Source organism: Molossus molossus, unplaced genomic scaffold (assembly GCF_014108415.1).
Source record: "Molossus molossus isolate mMolMol1 unplaced genomic scaffold, mMolMol1.p scaffold_m16_p_19, whole genome shotgun sequence".
NCBI classification, from domain to species: Eukaryota; Metazoa; Chordata; class Mammalia; order Chiroptera; family Molossidae; genus Molossus; species Molossus molossus.
In genome coordinates, this window is record NW_023425354.1 from 49,043,206 (window position 1) to 49,068,125 (window position 24,920).

General features: G+C 40.8%; 1 protein-coding gene across 1 annotated transcript in view; it reads right to left on the reverse strand.

Annotated features, from left to right (window-relative positions):
* The window catches only part of MYH10 (myosin heavy chain 10), a 172,105-nt gene that overhangs the window by 78,666 nt on the left and 68,519 nt on the right, over positions 1–24,920 (reverse strand). Inside the window, 7 exon segments of the mRNA XM_036269900.1 lie at positions 3,756–3,929; positions 7,426–7,578; positions 8,173–8,291; positions 11,542–11,637; positions 12,105–12,248; positions 13,847–13,945; positions 15,906–15,969. Of these exon segments, the coding sequence (XP_036125793.1) occupies positions 3,756–3,929; positions 7,426–7,578; positions 8,173–8,291; positions 11,542–11,637; positions 12,105–12,248; positions 13,847–13,945; positions 15,906–15,969 (849 nt within the window).

A 24,920-nucleotide genomic window follows, 5' to 3' on the forward strand; every position in this document is an offset into this window, starting at 1 on the left:
AAATTTGAGAGTTCTCCTCCAAACAAGTGGCTACAGCGCCTTGAAAGGTAAAATATCTCTTATGGATGAGAGAAAAAAAACTATGTTACTTCCCTTAAACCCGAGTTTCTCATGTGCTACAAATACATCTCTGACAGCGTAAACGTCCTCTAGGCTCCTTCCCTGGTTCTGACTGCAGGGCTGTAACACCCAGGCTGTAGGCATTAGTTCTCCAACACAGAGGCACTGGTGGCAGAGACCGAACAGCACAGAAAAGAACTGCTCCAAAGCCTAGAGCACCTCATAGGAGACACCTTCAGGAAACACACCTACTGGGCCAGCATGAGAACTTTATGTAAATTACCAGTATCAGTGCATAATTATTCTTTAGTTTTCCTGTATTTCGGTACTTAGAAAAATAAAAGAAGCAAAGCTACTACCTTGTTGTATGCCAGGGAATACAAAGCCCAGTTGTCAACTTTCGTTTGAGGTCATACAGTTTCATTCGTGAGTTACACATGTTCCATGTATTTCTACATGACACTGAAACAAAAGAAATGATCTCTGATGCTCACTAACATTGCTCTAAAAATATATCTGCCTCAACCTTGAAAATATCTTTAAAAAAAAAAAAAAAAAAACCAGTCTAAATGAAAACATCCTTGTACAGCTATCCCTCGCCACTTCGTGCTTCGACTTTTGTGGCTTCACTCTATCATGGTTTTTTCAAATATATTCATTAAAAAGTTGATCGAAACAGTGAAAATAATACAGCGCACACTCGGTTGTCTGAGTCAATTATACACCCCTGTATTACAATTACAATTACAATTAAAATTACTGTACATAAGGACTGTAGGCCTATGTATTCGAGCACCCCCACAAATCCTTCACCACCAGGTGCAACCACTCGACCACTCCTTGTGTGTGGGCAATAACTTTTGGAAAAAAATCAGGTGTGGTGAAACCAAGCCAATCAGAGCGTGCTGTTCACTGACCGGCTACCCTATCCTCTTCCTATCCTGGCCACTAATTGGCTTAGCCTCATGTAAGTTCGTTTCTCTCACACACGCTTCTACATCGCTATGCATCAGAAGCACCTTTGCTCTTGTTAGTGTTTGCGATTTCTGAGAGCTTTTATCTAAGCCCCATGATGGCTCCTAAATGTGCTTCTTCTTCTAAGCCTTCTGACGATGAAACTAAACGCCGGAGGAAGATGCTTACCATCCAGGAGAAGGTGAAACTCCTGGATATGATCAAAGATGGCAAGAAAATCGTGGAGGTTGCCCACCATTACAACTTGAATGAGTGTACTGTTCGCCCCATCTGTAAAGATGAAAAGAACATCCGTGCAACAGCTACTGTCTCTTTCAACAAGGAAGCAAAGCGCGTCGTGACAAGTCGTAATAAGTTCATAGTGAAAACGGAGTCTGCCCTAGCCATGTGGATCAGCGATGGCCGCAAGAAAGGCATTCCGTTGGATTCGCTGGTCATCCGGGAGAAGGCGAGGCAGCTCTATCAGCGCTTTACGGCGGACGAACCTCAACCAGGACCCTCTTCTGCAATGTTCATGGATTTCACGGTGAACAAGGGTTGGTTCGAGAAGTTCCAGAAGAGGTAACATCTGAAGAGTGTCGTTCTCCATGGAGAAACTGCCTCTGCTGACCAGCCTGCAGCAGAGGACTACGTGAACAACACGTTCCAGAAGATCCTTGAGGAAGGCGAGTATCATCCAGAACAGGTGTTCAATATGGACGAAACAAGACTGTTATGGAAAAAAATGCCTTCCTGGACATTCATTTTCAAAGATGAGGCCAAGGTCCATGGCTTCAAGGCATATAAGGATCACGTGACTATCGCCATGTGTGGAAATTCTGCGGGATTTTTGCTCAAGCCTGCCCTTATCTACAAGGCCAAGAACCCCAGGGCCCTGAAGAATAAGAATAAGGACCTGCTGCCAGTGCATTGGATGCACAACGACAAGGGCTGGATCACGAAGCAGCTGCCATCGGACTGGTTCCACGACTGCTTCCTCCCCCAAGTCAGCTGTATCTCGCAGAGAAGGAACTCGAGTTTAATGTCCTTCTCATGGACAATGCTGGAGTCATGCGCAAGACCTATCCTACGACAGTGTGCCGATTGAGTTCCTTCCTCACACCACCATTTTGCTGATCCAGCCCATGGATCAAGGCGTTATCCGTGTGTTCAAGGCCCTCTACATGCGAAACACCCTGCAGCACCTCATCGAAGGCATGGACCTTGAGGGGAACTTCTTGCAGAAGGAGTACTGGCGGCAATATACCATTGTGACCTGTCTGAGAACATCCAGGCCATGTTGAAGGACATAAAGACGGAGACTGTGAAGGCCAGCTGGAAGATGTTTTGGCCTGAAATTGTCCACGACTACAGAGGATTCACCCCAGAGGATATAAGCGACTCGGCAGTGGATGAGGCTGTTAGGCTAGCCCAGATGCTGGGAGGAGAAGGTTTCACAGATATGACCTGCGATGACGTGGATAAGCTGCTGAAGACACATTTGGATCCCTTAACTGACGAGGATCTGGTGGAGATGACTAAGTCTGCGAGTGAGGAGGAAGAGCAGCCAGAGGTTCCTGGGGCTCAGGAGGAGGAAGTTGGCCTTACACTTGAGCGTCTCTCACAAGTTGTGAGAATTATTGAGGTAGTACTGGACATGATAGTACCGGACATTATTGGTGAATGGAACCCACAAATGATGCGTGCATTGCGGTTCCGGAATGCACTTGATGGAGTGATAGAACCCTACAAAAGCCTCCTCACGCATATGAAAAGACAGTGCCAGTAACTGCCTATCACGATGTTCTTCAGCCGCGCACCCAGACACCCACTGCCTACGCCTAGTGCTCCTTCAGCGGAAGAAGACGACGCACCTGCTGAAGATACTGCACCACCTGAAGACTCTCCTACTGAGGTCGTGCCTTTGGCAGTAAACTTGCTCTTCTTTGCTGTGCAGTACATCTCCTCATCTTCATCACTTCATCATTGAACAAGTTGCACTATTTTCATAGGTTAGTGGTTGTGTGTAAGAACTGTGTGTGTAATTAAATGTACAATAATAATATATTTGTAACATCTAATATGTCTTATTTTCTCTAATATATTGGGTAATACGAATATAATGGTGACTAAAGGGTGTTATTTTGTGACTAGAGTGCTCTAATAATGTTAAAAAATGTATTGAGAAGGCCATAAACAGGTTTTCTATGCTCTAACTGCAAAAATATTCGATTTATAAATAAAGAATCCTACTTCGCGGAAATTCATTTATCGCGGTAGAGTCTGGAACTGATTAACCACGATAACCGAGAGCCGACTGTACTTCAAAGGATAAGCTGAATAATGGATTTCCGTGCCACGTGTTAGTTTTGGCGATACTGCCTAGGAAGTGAGTCAGGTGGAGTCCTACACCCTGTGACAGGTGCTGAGGGTTGAAGGTAAATGTGACTGCCACCACCTCCGGTACCCGCAGTCTGTGAAGAACCAGGTACATCAGCCAATCTACTCACATGCAAGCAATGGAACAAGGCTGTAAGAAAACGGAGCCAAAGAAGGGTCTTCTTGGCAAGCTACTTACTTTTTCAATAGGTATTTTATCAAAGTATCACCTTCCTAGAAAATTTAGATGAGAATATTAACATTGATCAGACAGGATAATCTGTCTCACATTATGCCACGAAAAACCTCAAGGCACTGCCTGCATGTGAACTGAAAGCCAAAGAGCAAGGAGATAGTCTTACGGGTCTCTCGATCAGGTCGATACAGGGCTGCAGGTCGAGCCCAAAATCGATGAAGTTCCACTCGATGCCCTCGCGCTGGTACTCCTCCTGCTCCAGGATGAACATGGTGTGGTTGAACAGCTGCTGCAGCTTCTCGTTCGTGTAGTTGATGCACAGCTGTTCAAAGGAGTTCAGCTGCGGATGTTGAATGATTTTCCAAGCATAGGGAGGGAAAGGAAAAACAGGAAGAGTTATCTAGTTATCAAAAAATTAATTAAAAATGAATTAGTTATCAACTACATTATTGCTTCAATCTAATGATAGCGACTGAAATGAGGGGGTCTCTCTTAATCTCTCCAACACACACACACACTCAGTAATGTGATATAGGCCACAGCATATTACTGAACTGCTAAGACAGATGACATGGAGGGACTGCACAGTATTATGCTGAACAAAATAAGAGTCAGAGAAAGACAAATACCACATGATCTCACTTATTTATGAAACATCATGAACAAAATAAGCTGTCGATCAAAACAGATCCAGAGTCATGGAAGTGGGGAACAGACTGACAAACTTCAGAGGGTATGAGAGGAGGGCAGAGATAAACCAAAGAACTTATATGCATATATGCACAACCAATGGACACTGACATTAGGTTACGGAAAGCAGGAGGGGGTGGGAGCAGGGAGGAGGGGGGTCACTGGGGGAAAAAGAGGGGACATCTGTAATACTTTCAACAATTAAAAAAATAATATTCAGTATGCTAATTGAATAGTCTACAAATAAAACAAAGTTTACCAGTGAATGGTTAATGAATATAAATTAAGAAATAAATGAAAATGACAAAAGAAGAAAAAACAGAGAGACTTGGGAAGGCCAGAAGCCAAGTAGAGCAAGTGCCACTCTGTAAGCTCCAAGGGGTCCAGAGAATGAACGTGGTAATGTCCCATTCCACTCTTTACTTAGGCTACCAGCCTGAGTTAAGAAAAAACTAATGTGTACTTCACAGTGATGTTGAGATCTGAGCCAGGCCTCACAAACAAAATGCACTCAATTCAGAGTGAGTCTCCAGGCCGCTTCTCTATGCATTCCCTTCTCTTATCAAGTGTTTGACCTTTGCCAATATCAAAAGTGTATGGTAGCCCTGGCCTGCATAGCTCATTGGTTGGGTATCGTCTGGTGGACAGAAAGGTTGCTGGTTCGATTCCCAGTAGGGGGCATGCAGGAGGCAGCCAATTGGCTCTTGCATTGATGTTTCTCTCTCTCCCCAACACACACACACCCTTTCCTCTCTAAAAATCAATACCAAAAAAGTGATATTGAATTGCTCTCATGAAGTGAACTTGAGCATCTTTTCATTAAGTTACAGACATTTCTGTTTCCTTCTCTGAATTCTGCCCGTTTTTCTATTGTGCTGTTGATGGGATGAATGGCTGAATAAATGAATTAATAGGTACAATATTCTTAAAACAATCACCTTCTATATTAAAAGTACTCAACCATTTTTTCCTGCCTTCTCAGTGTTCACACAAGTAACATGTGCCCATAAATAACTTGTCTCATTATAAAATCTTCAATTAGGGCAGCTGTAGTCAATCTCCAAGGAATAAATGTACAGTCGGAAAAGGCATTCCCATCTCCCACCCCATGGAGGTGTGGCACTGTTTTGGAATGAGGTCATGCTAGGAAGGCAGGGGCAGTGTTTGCTTGCTCAAACACCACATTTCTAGTGACCCACATAAATATTCGAGGACTGCTCGACTGTGCTCATGCGTGTTTATGTAAATGGTTTTGCTCTGCTTTAGGATGATGAGACCTTGTTCTCTGTTCAGCCTTACTATAAATTTTTAAAAAATTGTGGTGGTATTTTTTTTTATTCTGATTTTCTTCTATATTTAGGCTACCCATTATATTTTTAAATAATCAATTTTTAAATTGGTCATGCATGGTATAAAATTAAGAATGAACAAATGATTGCATTAAGTCTCACTCTGATTCCCTACTTGATCTCCCTAGTCAACCACTATCATTTATTTCTTGTGATCCTTCCAGAAACAGTCTATGCACCTATAAATGTGTGTTACCTTGTTTCATCTTATTTTTTAACCTAACAATGTATCTGGAGTCTCCATATCAGTAAATAAAGCCATCCCATTCTTTATAATTGGTGCACAGTACTCTAACTCTATGGGTATCTCAGGATTAATTGAACCAATCTTTCAACTGTGGGATTTCAGGCTTTTCCCACGACAAGTAATGATCAAGAAACAACCTTGCATTTTTAGCATTACACATTTTCTACTGCCTGTGTACTTATATGTACAGCTCTTTTTACATCTTTTAAATACCCCCTTGAAGATTTACACCTTTATAATAAAGTACTACATTTTCCATCCAAGAACAAGGTATGTTTTTTCAGTTGTTCAAGTCTTTTATTTTTCTCAGGAGCACTGTAAAATTGTCTTCAACTTAATCTTGCCCCTTTCTACTTAAACTTATTCTTAGGTATTTTATCTGCTTTTGTTGCAGCTAGAAATAGGATTCTTTCATTATACCTTCTGATTGTTTACATAGAAAGGCAACTGATTTTTTAAAAATGTAACTTTAAGTTACGAACATTTTTGTTTCCTTCTCTGTGAACTCTGCCCTTTACTTGGCTCTTTCATGAATGATATCTCAAGTTATTTAAAAATCAACACACATTAAAGCAACTTCTTAGTGTGGCACTTACTACTCAGCGATGAAACAGCATATACCAGTAATAGTTCAGACTGTATAAAAATAGACTTCATTTTATTTATTTATTTATTTATTTGTTTGTTTTTGTTACAGATGTTCCTCCTTTCCCCCCCATTGACACCCTTTCTCCCCATCCCCCCACTCCATCCCCAGCTTTGTTGTCCATGTCCATTGGTCATGTACACATGCAAGTTCTGTGGTTCATCTTTTCCCCCCCAACCGCCCCTCCTCTGAGGCTTGTCAGTCTGTACCCACCTCTATGTCTCTGGGTCAGTTTTGTTCATCATTTTGTTTAGTTCATTATATTCCACAAATAAGTGAGAATAAATGTTTGGAAAAATCTAGTTGGATCAATAATAAAATATATTGAAATCCATCATCAAATCCTATGGTTTTATCTTCGAAACAGAGATAATTATCTTTCCTCATTTTTCCATCTCACATTGCTGACCCCCGACTCCCGACCCAGACACCAATGCCTGGCCCCTGGGCCACGACAATGGCCAGTGACCTCACTGGTCTCCCTACTCCTACTTTTGCCCCACACCACACTCTAGTTCTCTTTGGGCAGCTACCTCCAGTCACACCAGCTTTCTACCCATTTCTAACATTTCACAAGTTCCCTCCCATGCAGGACTGCAGCCTGGAAACCATACAAAGGCTGGGGCTTCTCGTTCGAGTCTGCTTACCGTGAACACGGCAGCGACGCCGTCCGTCACTCAGCTGTCTAAAGCTGGCCTCCCCAGTTCTTCTACCCCTTTCACTGCATTATTCACAATTCTGAGAACTTAGTGGTTGTCATTTATGGTTTGACTCTCTATGTGAATGGCAGGGACTCTCCCTGCTTATCTACCATTATGTCCCTGGTGCCCCCACAGCACAGTGAGTGTGCCTAGTGAGCCTTCGTTAACATCTGTTAAAAGAATAAGTCGAGGGAGAGACGTACCTCAAAAATTTCAAATCCAGCAATGTCCAGGATTCCAATGAAAGATGCTCCCTGACGTTTGGTCCTATCCAGAGCCTTATTGATACGGTGAACGAGCCAGCGGAAGAGCCGTTCATAGGTAGCTTTTGCCAATGCTTCTACGGCAAAGTCTGCCTGCAATTACACAACACCAGCGTTTTATTCTGGAAATGATCTCAACAAAGTATTCGTGGCCGTTATCTGGTGTTTAATGTTCTACAGTGCTCAAAAAACCTGAAAGAACATCTACTGCTTCTCAAGTTTACATATCAACAAAGGGTGTTAGTACAACTAAATGTAGACTAGAGATAATAAATTTAAGGAGAGGGTGAAGATGCCTAGTAAAAATACCCCCTCCTTGTAAGATCCCTGGGGCTCTGTGCAGCTACCTGCTCCGAATCTTAAAGGAGCCCACCAGGAAATGGGTGAGTCTGACTCCTGTATTCTTGGAGGGTGGGCTCCAGAAATACACAGCTTAGTCCTCCTGGATAATCTATCCACCTGGGGAAAACTCAAGGTAATATTTCAAATTTTCGTTTTTTAAAAAGTCACCTTTAAAATGTTTCTAACAAAGAAGAAACTATACAAGAGAAAAATAATACTCAATTAGCACCAGGAAACACCTACATCATAGAGCTTTAAACTGATTCAGTTTGGTATGTGCCGATCAGGTCTTACGACCATGATTTATCATTCAAACAAATGCATAATAAATAATAATAAGTGTACTTGTTCTTTGGTCTGGGCTTTCTGCACGTAGTCTCGGCCGACCTTGATCCGGGGGGTAAGGATAGCCCGAGTAAACTCCATCACATTCATCCCAAGAAGGTGGCAGAGCTTCTGTGCAACTAGAGCAAAAAGACCTCCTAAATACTAGACTCCTTATAAGCTAGTCACAATACAGTCAATAAACCCCTTTAAACCCTTAGTAATCATTAAATTATATTAAGAAAATAAATAAAAGTCTCCAAGTTAAACAAATTTTAGGTCTGATGAAAAAGACCTTCATCCTTTCAAATTAATAACACTCATCCGCAGGTTACAGGAGATGGTTACCCAGCAATAACTTATCATCATGGCTAATCATGTTCATCATTGCCTTAGAACCCATGGATGATACACACAATGAGAAAAATGGTGTTTCACATAGTTAAAACCATCATGTTACCAGGACAGCTGGTTGTGATCATGTAATGATCCTAGTAACGTTTTAGTAGGCAAGAAATCTAAAAGTTTTAAAAAGGTACTTATTTCATTACATGGCTAACATGAAGCACTCAATACATAGCTGCTACTACTTTGTTACTGTTGATTCTCATCAGCATTCAGGCACCTCCTTCACCGGAAGTTCACAGTCAGTATCCCCCCAAGGTCCAACAAGTGTACAAATTATTATAATTAATTTTGAACTAAGAGTTAAAATAATAAAATTCTCTAAGGGTAAGCACACTTCGAATTATATTACAAGTATAACCTACCCAAGTCTCTGCAAAGTCCTGCACCCTTCCACCTAACCCAGGCTAATTGTTGGCAGCCGACAGGAGCCCCGTCCGGGCAGGGCAGGCTGAGCCTCAGGGAGCACTTCCCTTGCTTTGGGACCCTCACTGGCTGTTACCATTGCTGTGTCTCGACGGTGAGGTCTTGGCTCCTTTTAGTTAATGTATGAACACACGTGTGTGTGTATTGGATAGGAAATTAAAAAATATAAAGAAGTGCAAAGGGCAAATTGCCCACACTCTTTTACTTTGTACCATGATAAATATCATTTTAGCAGCTAAAACATACACTTCAGAGTGGGGTTATATCTTGTTTACTTCATTCTACTGGATATTTTAAAATAACTCCCTTTTTGTCATTAACATGTTGAGGCATACGTCTTTCTGCATGATGCATGTTCTGTCTGTCTCTTATTCCCTTTCCTGAGACTACTTCAAAGAGCCAAGCTTAGTAAAAAGGTTCCAGAAGTAAAATAAAACACAGTAATTATTTAAAGCCAAGGAAATAGAAAACTTACTGGTCATCTGGGCCATGGCAAGTACAACTTTGGCTTTATGATGTTATTCTAAAGAAATGAGGCTCAATGTCAAATAGACCTGTCAGAACTCATTCATCTTATGGAGAGCTGGCACCTTGGGTGGCTAAGCACTTGCTGCTGGGCTTAAACGTGCTGCTCAAGGAATAAGCCAGAAACGAACAAGACTGATTTCCAACAGAAGTAGACGGAAACAGGGCAGAAGGAATGGAGGAAGGGAATAGAGTGGAAGAGATGGGGGTGGGTGGGACCAAAATCAAAGAGAAGCACACATTTTTCTACAGTTCTTACTTTTAGAATTATTTATATGTTGCATATACTAAAAATTAAGCAAAAAAGGATGGGGGGCAAAATGTAATACAAACAGAAATAAATGAAGCTACATACATTGCAAATGAAAACACAGCCATGCGAAGGCAAAAGGAGGGAAGAGTAAGGCAGAATGTTGACTATTTACCCTAATGCTAAAAAACCATACACAAGCCCAGATGGTGTGGCTCAGTGGCCGAGCATCAACCCATGCACCAAGTGGTCGCCAGTTCAATTCCCGGTCAGGGCACATGCCCAGGTTGTGGGCCTGATCCCCAGTGGGGGGAGGGAAGGAATGCAGGAGGCAGCTAATTAATGTTCTCTCTCATCAATGTTTCTACCTCTCTCTAAAATCAATAAAGAAAAAAATAAATAAAAAAGAACCATACACAAATATTGTACACCAGTTAGCAGGTTTGTTTTCTGGAGAGATATAGGTTAGTAATTCTGAAGCTATTTTATGGGTATTCTAGGATCAAACAAATAAACAATATACTGTAGATAAGCCAGGCTTCTTACTATCAGAGAAAGGACTTTCACATAAAGAAAAGGAGATGGCTAGAATAAACTTTGTAGTGTTGGATCAAAATTGAAATATTCAGTATAAATCCATTATTTTTAATATACATAGAAATAAAAATAGAAGTGTGAGTATATGTGTGTATGTTTCCTTGCTCTGTCCTCTGAGAGAAGTTAGAACCAAATGAGACCCTAGAACAACCAGCACCCAGATACTGGCAGCTAAAAATTTCATTCTTCGATATGGAGAAACGGCCAATTCCGGGGCCGGGGCTGGAAAAATACAAAATGAATCCGGAACATTTTGTGGCACCATAAAGTAAGAAATTGTTTTAAAATAAAGTGACAGAGTCATGTCAAAATAACCTAAGATCTAATCAGAAGGGGCTCTCACTCCTCCTAATGGCCACATCAAGGATAAGAATCAATAGTTATCCAGTGGATTATAAACCCATACAATTACTTAAATGAGTCCATGTGTCTACTGATATAAATAACTGAATGAATGAAAAAGTGGAAGTTCTTCCTTACAGTAGGATTCCAGGGAATAAATATTAAAAAATTGGATTCATTTCCTTAGTCTTTAAGTGACTCCTTTCCTCTGCTCGTCTCCCAAATACTTATGACAAAGGCGAACCGGTAATCCGTAGTGGAGAAACCGGGTAGACAGGCCTTAACACAGTCAACACCACCCGTGATGAGCAAATTGACAATAAGCCTCCAGATATGATGCCCTAAGGACACAACATCACTTCTGTGATAGTCTTACCAAAAATGCCTAACTTGAATTTAATCAGAAGGAAACACCAGACAAACCCAAATAGAGGGTCATTTTCCAAAATAACTGGCCAGTATTCTTCAAAAGTGTCAAGGCCATGAAGACAAAGACTGGGCCGATATTCCTGGCAAGGTGAACATTGGCTAGAACTCAGCAGCTATAGTTCCCTTTCAGATGAGCTTCGTGGTCTCTGCAGCTTATGTCTCCTCATGTCCCCCAATTCCTAATGCTCCCCGACCCCGTGCCACGCAGGGTTATTCTAGGTCCTACACGCATCTCCTTCCCTCCTTTATGACACCGAATTGGCCCTTACGCAGGCACACAGGGCTGCCACTCTGCTCCTGAGAGCCTCGTGGAAATGTGTCGGAGTGCTTCCCATGTCTGCACTGAACATGCTCTTGGAGAACGCGACAACCAACCGTCTAAAATATGGAAGTAAAACCAGCAGCCGTCAGTTTACCTGTATTTTCCGGCATGGAAGCTTGATCAGTGTTTCGCTCCTTTTTGAAAGAAATATTTCCAAACTGAAGCACTGAAGACACTACTTTAAGCATTGCTTTATTAAAAAGAAAAAAATTAATAAAAATATTGTATCAACATATAGCAGAGACATATTCTAATGTATTCTGACTAAAAATTAGCTGTACAAAACTTTTCAGTAAGATCTGTCTCAGGATTTCATAAAATTACAGGCAGTTCTCAACCGGCCTGTGTGGCTCAGTGGTTGAATAACGACCCATACACCAAGAGGTCGCCGGTTCGATTCCTGGTCAGGGCACATGCCCAGGTTGTGGGCCTGATCCCCAGTGGGGGACATGCAGGAGGCAGCCAATCGATGTTCTCTCTCATCGATGTTTCTATCTCTCCCTCCCTCACCCTTCCTCTCTCTCTAAAAATTAATAAAGGAAAAAAAAAAATTACAGGCAGTTCTCAATTCCTCAATCATTTCCTAGTTTAGGTTATTTACCCTCAATTTAAGTCTGATTTAAATGAGTATCAGAATCTTAGGAAAATCCCACATACACAGAATCTCTTCATGAGAGAAGCCCATTATATGCATTGCTTCCATCGTCTCCTGGAAGTTATCCTTGTCTTGCTGTCCCGGAATGGGAATATAACCATTGGAGAGAAATCTGTAGTTATTAAATCCTTCTAGAAGCAAATCAGCTAAAAGAAAACAGAATGAAATACAGTGAAATAAACATCAACAGAGTGAAGCATGCCCACATTCAGATGGTACCAACACCCCAGGCCCCCACCCAGCCATCACCGCCACATACTTTTTACCCCTACACTTTCTCTGTCTTTACATGTTCGTGTTAAATACACAAACACATAGTTTCCCATCATCTGTAACCAGGAAGAAAATGATAATGTAAACTGTAAAAATCAACTGGAATTTGGGGGACAGTGGCTTATATAATATTATATTTGAAATCGGATAGTGGGGGAAATAATATAACTTTTCCACAGAACTAAAACCGTACTGTTTTCATATTTAAATATTTTAGAAAGCTTTAAAACCCATATTCTATATTCCTATCTTAGCAAGTAATTTATAGCAAACATTATGGAGTCAACATGAAGATTGTGGACCTGAGATAAACACCTGGATGTAGAATATGGACCAGGCATGTGCTCAGCCCAGCCACCCCTAAAACCCTCTCTCCAAGCCAGTCTGTTCAGTGGTAAATCTGCTTTTGAGAGTGATGTGCAATGTATACAATATTATGACAGTATATTATAATGGATAGTACTCCCACTGCGTACTTGTACTTTGGGGACCATGAGTTAGAGAGAACTTAACTACTCTTTTGATAAATATGTTGAGGGCAGGATGTTTCTCAGGAGGGATCAAAATAGATGGAGCTATTTATCTCTATAATGGATATCATCACATGCTCCCAGCTCGCTTTGTAACACTTGCCTGCAGAGAATTTCTGATCACTCCTAAACCTTAATCCTTGTCTACATTACATTTAGCTTCTACTGGGTACTGATTGCTTTCGTTTTCTCTATCTTTTTATACTTTGATCTTACATCGTCTGATCATCACTATTGCAAAGTTATCTTGCCAGTCTGGAAGCCTGATGGTTTCTTCTCTTTAGCATCACATACTGTATGTATATAATCTTGAGTTTTTAGTCTCTTGTTGGCTCTCTTTATTTTTGTTGTTTTTTTCCCTTTCAGGTCATTCACAGAGAAAGCATTTCATTGCAAAAGCCTCCACATCCAATGAGAAAAGTACGACTGTGCATGTATCTATTTGTGAGACCTAAATAACATGTACAGTAGTCCATAGAAGTATTGAGGATGAGAAATTGGAAATCTTCTCCTTAGAAAATTTCTGATCTTAACAGAATTCTACATTTTACTCTGCCCAGGCTCAAGCTTCCAGTCCTTTTGATTCATAACAACAACAAAAAAGAAAATCCATCATAGCTTCTTCCCAGTACTTGAAGAAGCATAATATATATATTTAGTTGTTAATCTAGAAATAAAAATGTTTATACAACTTACTTTTATTAAGTAAATTTATTTTTCTCCTTACTTTTTATATTTATAAATGTTGAAGCAAAGTTTTATAAAAATGCATTATTTGTCTTCTAATTTAAAATTTTAAAAAAGAAATAGAGATGATATAACACCTTTTAAAGAAATAGAGATGATATATAGAGATGGTATATACTTAAAAGTATTTATCCCATGGCATGGAAATTCAATTTCATTTTCATAACCCGACCCGCTGGAATTCTGTAACTTACACTTTAGGTGTTCTCCTGCTCCAGATAGCAGCTGATAAAAGATATGAAAAGTACGCTCATCTTTTGCTTGACGAACAGCACGAGATTTTTCCAGAAGGTCTGAGCAAAGATGGTTGGTTAAGAATTAAATTGAAAAGGTGGTCCACTATCTGTGTCTATTTAATTCGTAAGACAATTTCTTTCTGATATGTATCAACTATCCTGCAATGAACCATTCTAAGTGGTTAAAGTTTGTAAGTGAAACTGGAAAGTGTATGAAACTTATGTTCCCACTAATGTCCTGGATTCACCGACTAGTAGGGAACCGAACGCTCAGAGTGCCTCCCTCACCCACCCCACCCCACCCACCCTGCTCTTAACTGGAACTATATTCCAAGAACATAGCACTATACAAGGAACTGTAAGAATCTATACAAAATCATGTTGAGTTGTTCAAGGCAGGAAAAGCCTTATAATATCAGAATTACCACACTTTTACAAATAAGGAAACCAAGGCACAAAGAAATTACTTAAAATAACAAAGCTAATTAAGTGGCAGAGCGAGGAATCACTCTTATTGGGCTCCAGATGCATGTGCTTCGCCACTATGCTCACATGAGAGCCCTTCACTGAAAGCCTCACGGCGGTGGTGCAGCCACTTGATATCCATCACCCCAAGTACATCTTCTAAACGATGCCTCGCAATACCCAAGACTAGAGGCAATACTGGCCTTCCTTTCGCTGCTCTGGGGACCCACTACTGCCAGTCCTTAGTTTGCTACGACCTACTCTGCCTGGGCCTCCCAGGGTATGAGCAGCCCAGCCCCAGGTGGCTCTTCATTCAGAGCCCAGCACACCTGCTGCTGTATTTGTAGCACATACCTGAGAGCTGTTTGGGTGTTTTGGCCACTCGGTGTTGCTGCTCCTGGTGTGTCTCTGGGTCAATAGTCACACTGGCCTCTTACAGAATCTCAGTCTCATTGCTTTGGAAAATGATTGCCACTTTTGAAATAATCCTTCCCTGGGGCTACCAACTGACAGCCTAAATTTTAAATCACACTGTCACACAGCCTAAATTTTAAATCACGTTGTGTCATACCACCTGAATTTTAAATCACACTGTGTCACACCGCCTAAATTTTAAATCATGCTGTGTTACACTGCCTAAATTTTAAATCACACTGTGTCACACCACCTAAATTTTAAATCACACTATGCCAAACGCATCCTCCACACTTGGTACCAACACACTCACGTGAGCAATGCCATACAGATCAGTGAAGAAACTCTAGATCCATCCCTGTCATTTTCTAGTGTTCCTTGGATTTTCTGGCTGAGTGTATTGAAAGACACGGAATAGTTATGAATAAGAAAATTCCGCTCTATCCTTTAACTGAGGAATAGAAACAATGTATGTCTATCACTGGAGATTATTCTGAGTACCAGAGAACTGCCGCCTACAGCCTTCCTAACTGGCACACTACCAGTTCAGTCATTTGTCTTTTATGATCTCTACTCAAATTAATTCTATACGGACCTATCATTTCTCAGGAGGAGTCTGCATAATTGATATTTTCCTCTAGTTTTATTCCGCTTAACACTAACTTAAATTGCTTTAACTCTGTACTTTCATAAGGCTTGTTTCAATGGGTACATGAATATCAAAAATAGATGGTAAAAAATAAGTCAACACAACAATAGCTAAAGAGAAGTTCAACATCACAATATTCACCTAATGGTCCTTATACTGCACAAGCATTTCCTGGGTTGAGGATATATATACAGGTAATTCTCACCTCGGTGGGACTCTCCACTTCCCCAGCCATGTGATTAGGTTATGACCTGGTGTTACAGACAGACCACCACCACCACCACCACCACCACCACCACCACCAACAGCAACAATACACCTCTTTGGGTTAATATTCAATAGTTGCAAGTATTTGACCAAGCCATAATCTCTCTGGGCTTGAGTTTTATCAATTTGATAATGGGGATGATACCATGAAGTGTTACTCTGAGGCCGTAGGAAGATGAAATGATTTTTTATTTTGGATTATACTATTCTGAAAAAGGATACATGTTTCAATGTTGGCTCCAACGATATAGCCAGTTACATCAAAGTTGATCCGAATAAACTTGCCCTGGAAATAAATTACAAAGAGGAAATTGAAAATAAGTAAGGACATAGAGAATCTGAACACTATCATAAAATAATAAGCCCATGTGCCCTGCCAAGTATCCATGAATTAGTTACAAAAATGCACCTTAAATATTGTGTCAAATAAAAAGAAAGAAAAAAAGTCTCAATAAATTCCAAAACAGTAACAAGAGGAGAGGCTATCTTGTTGGACTATAATAAAAATGAAACCCTATAGATTTAAAAAAACAAATAATATAGATAATTTCCTAGGAAAACAGAAATCCATTCAAGACAAAAAAAAAAAAAAGACAAAACTTGAGCAGACCATAATCACAAAAAGTAATGAAATTGTTTGGCAAATTCCTAAAGAATATTTAATTGCCTTACTATATAATTGCTTTAGGAAAACAAAACAGTGATTATTTCATAATTCATTTTATAAAATTATCATAACAATAAATACCCAAATAGGTACAGATAGCACTAAAAAAGGGAAAGCAAAATAAAACCAAATATCTTACTTGTAAATATAGATATAAAAGTCCAAATTGAACACTTTGCAAAACAAAGAAACAGAACAATGATCAAGAATGGTTTATTCCAGGACAGCTAAGAAGGACTGATATTAGTTGTTCATTACATGAACAGTCAAGGGACTGGAGGACTTTCCTTAAGGAAATGAACAAACTGACTAAAATTTATAGTGAAATGCAATGGCGGGTTTGGCTCAGCGGCTGGAGCATTGGCCTGCGGACCAGAGTCCCGGGTTTGGTTCCCACTAAGGGCACATACCTTGGTTGTGGTTTGTCCCGGTCCTGGTGGGGTCGTGTGGGTGGCAACCACTTTTTGTGTTTCTCTCACACCGATGTTTCTCTCTCTTCTTTCTCCTCTCCCTCCCCCTCTATCAGAAGATGAATACAAAAATGTCCTCAGGTGAGGATAAAAAAAAATTAATTTATAGGGAAATGAAAAGGACTTAGGATAGTCACAACAATTTTGAGAAAGAGAACAAGAACCAGCGCTCAAGGACTCAAACTGCTACAAATGTATTAAGACAGTGGTGTTGGGTCTTAATTTCAAAAAGCTACAAATGTATTAAGACAGTGGTGTTGGGTAAGGATGGAGATACAGATCCCTGGAACAGAACTGAGTCCAGAAATAGACCACACATGGATGGTTAATTTATCTTCAACTAAAGTATCAAGGTAATTTAATAGTGAAAGGATCTATCTTTTCAACAAATGGGGCTAAACATATATGTAAAATGAAACAAAAAGAACCCAGACCACTACCTCACACCATATACAAAAATGAACTCAAAGTAGATCATAGACCTAAATGTATGGGCTAAAACTACAAAGCTTCTGTAAGAAAACAGGAGAAAATCTTTATGACCTTAATTTAGATAGACCATGATTTCTTAGAATGCAAAAAGCAGAAACTATAGAATTAAACATAGACTAATTTTATAAAAATGTATAACTTCTATTCTTCAAAAGACACTGTAAAGAAATAAAAAGAAACTTCAGATTGGCAGAGAATATTTGCAAGACACATTATCTGATGAAGGACTTAACCCCAACAATACATAAAGAATGTTTACAACTCAATAAGACAATCAAATTTAAAAATTGGGTAAAATATATATTTTTGAATCCTTACCAAAGGATATTTTTCCATTGATTTTTAGATAGAGTGGAAAGGAGGGAGGGAGGGAGAGGTATGAGAGAGCGTGAGAGAGAGAGAGAGAGAGAGAGAAAGAAAGAAAGAAAGAAAGAAAGAAAGAAAGAAAGAAAGAAAGAAAGAAAGAAAGAAAGAAACATTGATGTGGGAGAGACACATTATTTGTTGCCTCCCGAACCTGGGGATCGAACCTGCGATCCAGGTACATGCTCTTGACCAGAAATCAAACCTGCAACCCTTTGGTCTGTGGGCTGACACTCTAACCACTGAGCCAAACCAGCCAGGGCTGGATAAAAGATTTAAACAGATATTTCTTTTTTTTTTTTTAATCCTCACCCGAGGATATTTTTCTATTTTTTGTACAGATAGAGTGGGAGGGAGAGAGAGAGAGAGAGAAACATCGACGTGAAGAGACACATCGAGTGGCTGCCACCCGCACGACCAACCAGGGCCGGGGACAAACTGCAACCGAAGTACGTGCCCTTAGCGGGAACCGAACCCGGGTCTCTCCGGACCGCAGGCCGACACTCTAACCGCTGAGCCAAACCGGCCAGGGCTAAACAGATATTTCATAGATACGTATGGCTAAACATTTTTTTTCTTTCTTTATTTTTCTTTATTGATTTTTTTCTAGAGGGAGAGAGAGATAGAAACATCGATGAGAGAGAACATCAATTGACATTCCAGACAAGGGCACATACCTAGGTTGCAGGTTCGATCCCCGGCCCCAGTCAGGGCTCATGTGGGAGACAACCAGTTAATGTTTCTCTCTCTCTCTCCCTCTCTCCCTTTCCCCCCTTCCTCCCTTCCACTCTAAAAATCAATAGAAAAAAAATCCCCTTGGGTAAGGATTAAAAACAACAACAAAAGAAGTTAGACATAAAAACTACATACTATAAGATTCCATTTACTTCACATTCTAAAGAAAAACTACTGACACCAAACAGATCAGTGGTTATCAGGGCTAGGGGAAGAAGGGGGAACTGACTACATAAAGGCAAAAGGAAAGTTTTTGGGGTAATGAAAATATTCTCTTTGGACCCTGGTGTTAGTTACATCACTGTATACAACATTTGTCTAAACTCATTGAGCTGTACACTTAAAAAGGGTGACTTTTATTGAACACAAAATATAACTCAATAAATCTAATTTTAAAAACTAATCAACCAGTTACCTTGATATTTCAGGACCCTTTAAATAAATGCCAATTCATTTATTCTTTATATTTACTACAAACATTAAATTAAACATGTTACTTTCTCACTAAAGTGAAAAATCTTGGTTTACACTCTTCTACTTATTTCTCTACTCAACTTGCCCATTCTTTTACCCACTATTTTAGGCTCCTTCTTGTCTTTTCAATGTTATTTATTTAGTGTATAAATATTTACTTAAGTAGAAAAAAATGAATAATCGATATTGGAACGCTACCACAGAAAATTTGAACTACATTTTATGATATGTAAATTATTTCTCAATACTACTGATTTTCAAAACCGAAGAGGGTAATTTACTAAAAATCAATATCCTATTAGATTTTTTTTGTTCAATTTTATGAGTATTCATTAAGAACTCAACCAATTAAAAAAACAAACAAACCAAGCTAGGAAAACAAGGTAAAACGACAATAGATGTGGGGAACAGGCTTAGGAGGGGGGAATCCCTGATACTGATTTCCTGCTTGAGGACTAACTGATCAGTCTACATCAGTATACACCAAGTAGGTCCGTCACGAGTCCGCTGGGCTCTCCCCTTCGCCTTTTCTAAAGGGTTCTAACGCCATACCACCAAAACATAAGCATTCGGTTTCATGTTCTCTAAAAGCCTTGCTCTGCACAGGAAACGCATGGCTAGTTTGCTACACCTAAGGTGTCATGCCATCACAGTGACAGGCATGCACTCCAGGACGGGCGGGCTGCAGGTGCCCCTGCACCTCACAGTGTTTACGAATGAGGCGGTGAGTACGATTACTATAGGAATCAAAGGCATTTTGTGACAAATAGCCTCTTACTACCTCTTACACAGGTATGTATACAAAACCACTCATTCTACAGAATAAATGATCAAAACACTGGCTAAGCCAAAAAAATCTCTGGACAGGGATCTAACATTCATAACTGAGTATATGTGAACAAAATAGAATATATAAAACTGGAACATACCTGGGGAATTAGGATGGTGTCAGTCACCAATACCTGCCATGCCCTGTAGTCAAAAAGCTAATCTTAGGCCACCCAAGTTTTCTGGGATAACAATTTAAATGCCATTGAGACGACAATGCATCTTGAAGAGGCTGCTTACCTATCACTAATAAGCATTTAGCATTTTCTTCTATAGAGAACTTGTTAATTAAGAGTCACAAAACTAAAACGACAATTTGTTTGCTTAGTTTTGTTTTATGGGAGGGAAAGAAAGTTTCGTTCGAATATTTTTTCTTAAATGGGAGAAATTTTTTTCTCTCCTTTTGATGTCATATAAATACAACTTTTATGCAAATAACCACTTTACACAAATAATATAGCATTGAGAGATGCTGACCTAATGCCGCCCTAACTTAAGAAGAACTGTGAGGCTGTGTTCTTTCAACACATTAAGAACAGTGAGGCATGGGTGCTTCCAAAGGACTGCGGTGGCATGGGAACACACAGGAAGGCATCACAGAAAGCCACCTGAGCGGATGACTCTTATGGATTATCAAGAATATTAGTTTGCTTCGAGCTAAATGGTAATTTAAAGGGAGATTCTGTGATTCTTTTTTTAAAAATTATATTTATTGGGGTGACACCGTTTAATAAAATTATATAGGCTTCAAGTGTAACTGTGTTTCTTTATTAAGTTTGCTTAAAATGAAACTACTACAAAGAGTAGTAGTCCTCGATACACTGCAATCTGATTTCAACTCCTAAATTATATGGAAAATACTATTGTTTTTCAGAGACATAATATTCTGGTCTATCAGCTGTTAAAAGTGGCAAATATATGTACTTTTATTCTCTTTTTGAAATGTTGACAGCTCATAGTTTTGTTAGAGTGGAAGAACTTTTTTGCTTCATAATTGTAAAACATTTTAACTGTTATTTTACAAGCACCAATTAGAATGGTCAACCCAATGAAATTCATTTCTACATCATCTATTTCCTTCCAATAACTTTCATATACAATCTGTATTCATCATTTGTTCACTTACAAACCACACCAGATAAACCATGGTAGACAAGCATCACCTAAGAATATTGTTACAGCCCTGGCTGGTGTGGCTCAGTTGGTTGGGTGTCATCCCACCGACCAAAAGGTTGCTAGTTCAATTCCCAGTCTCAGGGCACATACCTGGGGTTTGGACTCAATCCTCTGTAGGGGGTGTGCAGGAGACAGCTGATCAATGATACACTCTCACATTGATGTTTCTCTCTCTCTAAAAATCAATCAGCTATTCTTAAAAAAATAAAAATAAAGAATACTGTTACATGTCCATTTAACAAAACAGATGGCCCAGGTTTTTGTTGCAAAATATATAAAAAAGTCCTTCCTAATGAACAACTCACTGGCTGCTAATGCCATGTTTCCTGTCCTTAGAAATATATTCTTACAGGACCAGTTCCACTGTCATAATTAGAATCATCTAATATTTTAAAAATGTTTTCCTGTTATTTTTTTTGTCTTTGCCATTATAGGTAAAAGCAAAAATGTCTCACTTTTCAACTATGTTCACTGAAAGGTAAAAGTAGACAAAGATGGTATCTCTAAGTCTTCTTATATATCTTCTTGAAAGATAATGCAGTATGGTCACTAATACCCCATATAATTGTATCTTAGATTTACAAAATCCTCACCTGAGGACATTTTTCCATTTTTTGTTCAGGTAGAGTGGGAGGGAGAGAGGGGAACAGAGAGAGAGAGAGAAAAACATCGATGTGAAAGGAACACATCGAGTGGCTGCCACCCGCACAACCGACCAGGGCCGGGGACAAACTGCAGCAGAGGTACGCGCCCTTAGCGGGAACCGAACCCGGGTCTCTCAGGACCGCAGGCCGACGCTCTAACCGCTGAGCCAAACCGGCCAGGGCAGATTTACAAAATAATCCAATGGACTCATATGGTAATTATAAGAAAGAATAAGTTTTATTATATTTTATTTATTTATTATCTTTATTGTTGAATACCTTACAGATGCTCATTTCCCCCCACATTGACCCCCTCCTCCCCACTCCTGCCCCCCTCTTGCCTTTTCCCACACTGTTGTCTGTGTCCATTGGTTATGCATATAGGTTCCTTGGTTCATTTCTTCCCACCCCTAACCCCTTTCCCTTTGAGGTTTGTCAGTCTAGCAATTAATTTGTACTTCTTAATCCCTTCACCTTTTTCACCCATTTCCCCAACCCCCCTCCCATCTGGCAACCAAAAAAATGTTCTCTGTATCTATGAGAATGTTTCTGTTCTGCCTGTTCATTTTGTCTGTAGTTTCCATTGTCGATAGATATGTATTCATTGCCATTTTGTTTGTTCATATATTTTATCTTCTTCAAAAAGACCCTTCATCATTTCATATAATAACGGTTTGGTGGTGATGAACTCCTTCAGCTTTGCAGGATAGAGTAATCTTGGTTGTAGGTTCTTGCTTTTCATCACTCTGAATATTTCTTGCCCCTCCCTTCTAGCCACCAAAGTTTCTTTTCAGAAATCAGCTGACAGTCTTATGGGAACTCCCTTGTAGGTAACTAACTGCTTTTCTCTTGCTGCTTTTAAGATTCTTTGTCTTGAACCTTTTGCATTTTGATGATGTGTCTTGGTGTGGGCCTCCTGGGGTTCATCTTGTTTGGGACTCTCTGTGCTTCCTGGACTTGTATGTCTGTTTCCTTCACCAAGTTAGGGAAGTTTTCTGCCATTATTGTTTCAAACAGGTTTTCCATTTCTTGTTCTCTCTCTTCTCCTGGCACCCCCAAGATGTGAATGTTGTCATGCTTGAAGTTGTCCCAGAGGCTCCTTACACTATCCTCATTTTTTTGGATTCTTTTTTCTTTTTGCTGTTCTGATTGGGTTTTTGCTTCCTTAGATTCCAAATTGATGGTTTGCTTCTTGGCTTTACCTACTCTACTATTGAATCTGTGTAAATTATTCTTTATTTCAGGTAGTGCATCCTTCATTTCTGACTGCTCTTTTTTTATGCTCTTGAGGCCCTCACTAAGTTTACTGAGGTTCTCACTAAGCTCACTGAGCATCCTTATAAGCAGTGTTTTGAACTCAGCATCTGTTAGGTTGCTTATCTCCATTTCACTTAGTTCTTTTCCTGGGGTTTTGCTCTGTTCTTTCATTTGGGACCAGTCTCTTTGTCTCCTCATTTTGGCTGCCTCCCTATGTTTGTTTCTGTGTATAACTTAACGAGAGGTATGGGGCTCGCTGAGACCAGATGCTGCTTGTTTGAAAGAATTTAGGAAAACCTGAAGCAGGATCCAAGACAGGCCAATCCTATGGTAAAGCAACTGGCAACAGCTTGGGTGGGCCTGAAAGTTGGGTGGGGCGGGGCCTCAGGGAATCACCAGGGTGGGGCTACCAGTGTGAGCCAGGTTGCTGGAGCCCCAGATATGGGTTCTGTCTGCTGCCCCAGGGAAGGGCTCACCAAAGGAACAAAGGCCTCTGACAGCATGTTTGTCCCAGAGAAAGCCCCCTCTCCAGCCCTCGCTCCAGTGCCAAACAGCTCAGTTCTTCCCCATATGTCTCTGGTGCCCCTCGAGCTGCCTCCCCTCCAAGCTTAGAGGGAGAGAGTCCGATAAGTCCGTGCGTGGGCCCTTTAAGGAGCTGCCTGGGGCTCCAGCCGTGTCAGCTTCCCTGAGCCTCTGTTCCCGCTGGTTTTTCCAGCCAGAAGTATGGGGATTCTCTTCCTGGCACTGGAACCCTGAGCGGGGCGTCTGGTGTGGGATGGGGACCCCTCAGTCCTCAGGGAGGACCTTCCCAGCTGAGGTGTCCTCCTGATTTTTATCCACCATGTGGATGTGGGACCAGCCTGTCTGCCTCCGCCCCTCCTACCAGTCTGGATGTGGCTGCCGCTTTAATTCCGTAGTCGTAGGACTTCCATTCAGCTCGATTTCAGATGGTTCTGAATGATGGTTGTTCTGTAGTTTAGTTGTAACATTGATGTGGTTGTGGGAGGACGCGATACCGCGTTTACCTACCCGCCATCTTGACCGGAAGTCCGAGTTTTATTTTATTTTAAAATAAATTCTGGGGACTCCCTTCTGTGCCTGTCACCTTGCCTGGATTCTGGGATGCCTGTCCAGTGTCAGACCTCTGTCCCACTGCCACCCCCCACTCCGGTCTCACAGCATCTAGATTTTTTTTTTATCCTCACCCGAGGATATTTTCGCATTTATCTTCAGATAGCGCGGGAGGGAGAGAGGGAGGAAGAGAGACAGAGAAACATCGATGTGAGACAGACACATCGAATGGCTGTCACCCATATGAACCCAACCAGGCCGGGGACAAACTACAACCTAGGTACGTGCCCCTGATGGGAACTGAACCCGGGACTCTGTGGTCCACAGGCTGACGCTCCAACCACTGAGCTAAACCGGCCAGCACAGCATCCAGGTCCTTTACGGTCATCTACATCCAGGGCAATGCCAATGACCACCCCCTGCATGCCCCAGGGCAGAGCCTGGCTGGCCCAGGCTGGACCTCCTGACCACCATCCTGGGTCTGCTCTCTGGGCCTCAAGGAAAGGCTGTGTGAGGACACCGAGAGGCAGCTGTCTACAAGCCAGGAGTCAGGTCCTCACACAAACCAACTCTGCCGGGACCTTATCTCAGGCTTCCAGCCTCCAGAACTGAGAAAACCGAAGCCACCTTAGATATCTAAATTCTTTTGTTTAACCCACCCCCCAAAAACGTAAATTGTGTCTTTTTTGTTCAGAAGACCCTAAGAAAGAATAAAGTAAAAAAATTATTAGTCCTTATAAACAGTTGGAACTCCTCAAAAAAGAAACTTAAAAACTAAAAACGGGTCCTGATGTTATACTGAGGATTAAAATTCTTTACAAATTTTATTTTATTTTTTTATCCTCACCTGAGAACATTTTTTCATTTTTTGTTCAGATAGAGTGGGAGGGAGAGAGAGAGAGAGAAACATCGACGTGAAAGGGACACATCGAGTGGCTGCCACCCGCACGACCAACCAGGGCCGGGGACAAACTGCAACTGAGGTATGTGCCCTTAGCGGGAACCGAACCTGGGTCTCTCTGGACCACAGGCCGATGCTCTAACCGCTGAGCCAAACCAG